Source organism: Pteropus alecto, unplaced genomic scaffold (assembly GCF_000325575.1).
Source record: "Pteropus alecto unplaced genomic scaffold, ASM32557v1 scaffold137, whole genome shotgun sequence".
NCBI lineage: Eukaryota > Metazoa > Chordata > Mammalia > Chiroptera > Pteropodidae > Pteropus > Pteropus alecto.
Genome location: NW_006440135.1, coordinates 2,051,593 through 2,052,620, shown reverse-complemented (window position 1 = coordinate 2,052,620; position 1,028 = coordinate 2,051,593). Strand labels below are relative to the sequence as shown.

At 53.1% G+C, this 1,028-nt stretch overlaps 1 protein-coding gene across 1 annotated transcript in view; it reads left to right on the top strand.

Annotated features, from left to right (window-relative positions):
• The window catches only part of ADAMTS16 (ADAM metallopeptidase with thrombospondin type 1 motif 16), a 106,662-nt gene that overhangs the window by 64,991 nt on the left and 40,643 nt on the right, over positions 1–1,028 (top strand). The window contains exon 19 of the mRNA XM_025050503.1: positions 762–888. Coding sequence (XP_024906271.1) covers positions 762–888 — 127 coding nt within the window. The remainder of the gene's footprint in view (positions 1–761; positions 889–1,028) is intronic.

The following is a 1,028-nucleotide window of genomic DNA, read 5'->3' as shown; positions in this document are numbered from 1 at the left end:
CTTGACCCCAGCCCCCAACCCCACCCACATTCTGCTTTCTCTCTCTATGACTCTGACTATTCTAGGGACCTCGGATAGGTAATCGGTCGCACTTATTTTGGTAAATGTAATGAGTGGCAACATTGAACAAAGTTAGAGATGTCTGCAGGGCCCTAACTAGCACTGGACATGTACGTGGAGGCTGGGGATCTGACCGCTCTCATTTCCACTGACCTCGTGGCCCCCACACCTGCGTCATCATTATGAAAACTTCACCATTTGGCTCGCAAACCCTGGTAATATTCAGCTCTGTGACTTCTCCAGTGATAAACTGCCTATTATTATTATTTTTCTGTCTGTATTTCTTCTGGTTAATTACCGATTGCTCCCTACGGTGCCCCTCAAATGGACACTCAAGGCCGGCTTAGGTAGTATCACGTTTCTTGTGCAAAGTGGCCGGCGTCGACTATGGAAACGGTATTGAGAAACGAGCGTGTTTCGTCACAGGTGTGCTGGTGTCGATCGCGAGACCCACGTTGATTTTAAAGATGTTCAGATACGGGGGAAGCGGGCATGCCTCACAGAGCTGGTGAAACGCACTCGCGAACACCATGAAGACAGGTCGGGAAAGTGGGAAGAGCAGGAATCGGCCCGTTGGTCGTTAGCAGGAAGATGCACGTGCCGTAAAGGTTTTTTTTTAATGAGATTTCGTTAGCTGTCCACCTGCCCGTTGCCACGGGGCCTGTTCGTGTCTTTGTCATACGTGTCACCTTTTCACACAGGGCAGATGATCACAAGAGAAGTCTGCTACGGGGAGCCGAGGCTCCAGGTGAATGCGTCCTTCTGTGACCCCAGCACCCGGCCTGCCACAGGGGTGGAGCCTTGCCAGGTGTCCGCCTGTCCTCCCAGGTAAGAACCTCTGAGCGCGTTGGACGTTGGAACCGGCTGTCTGCTTTTGCGGATATGCTCGGCGGGTCCTCGGAGCTCCCGTGCCTAGGGCCTAGAAGTGCTGGCTGCTGTCGCGCGGTCCCTAACAGCAAAGACGCGAA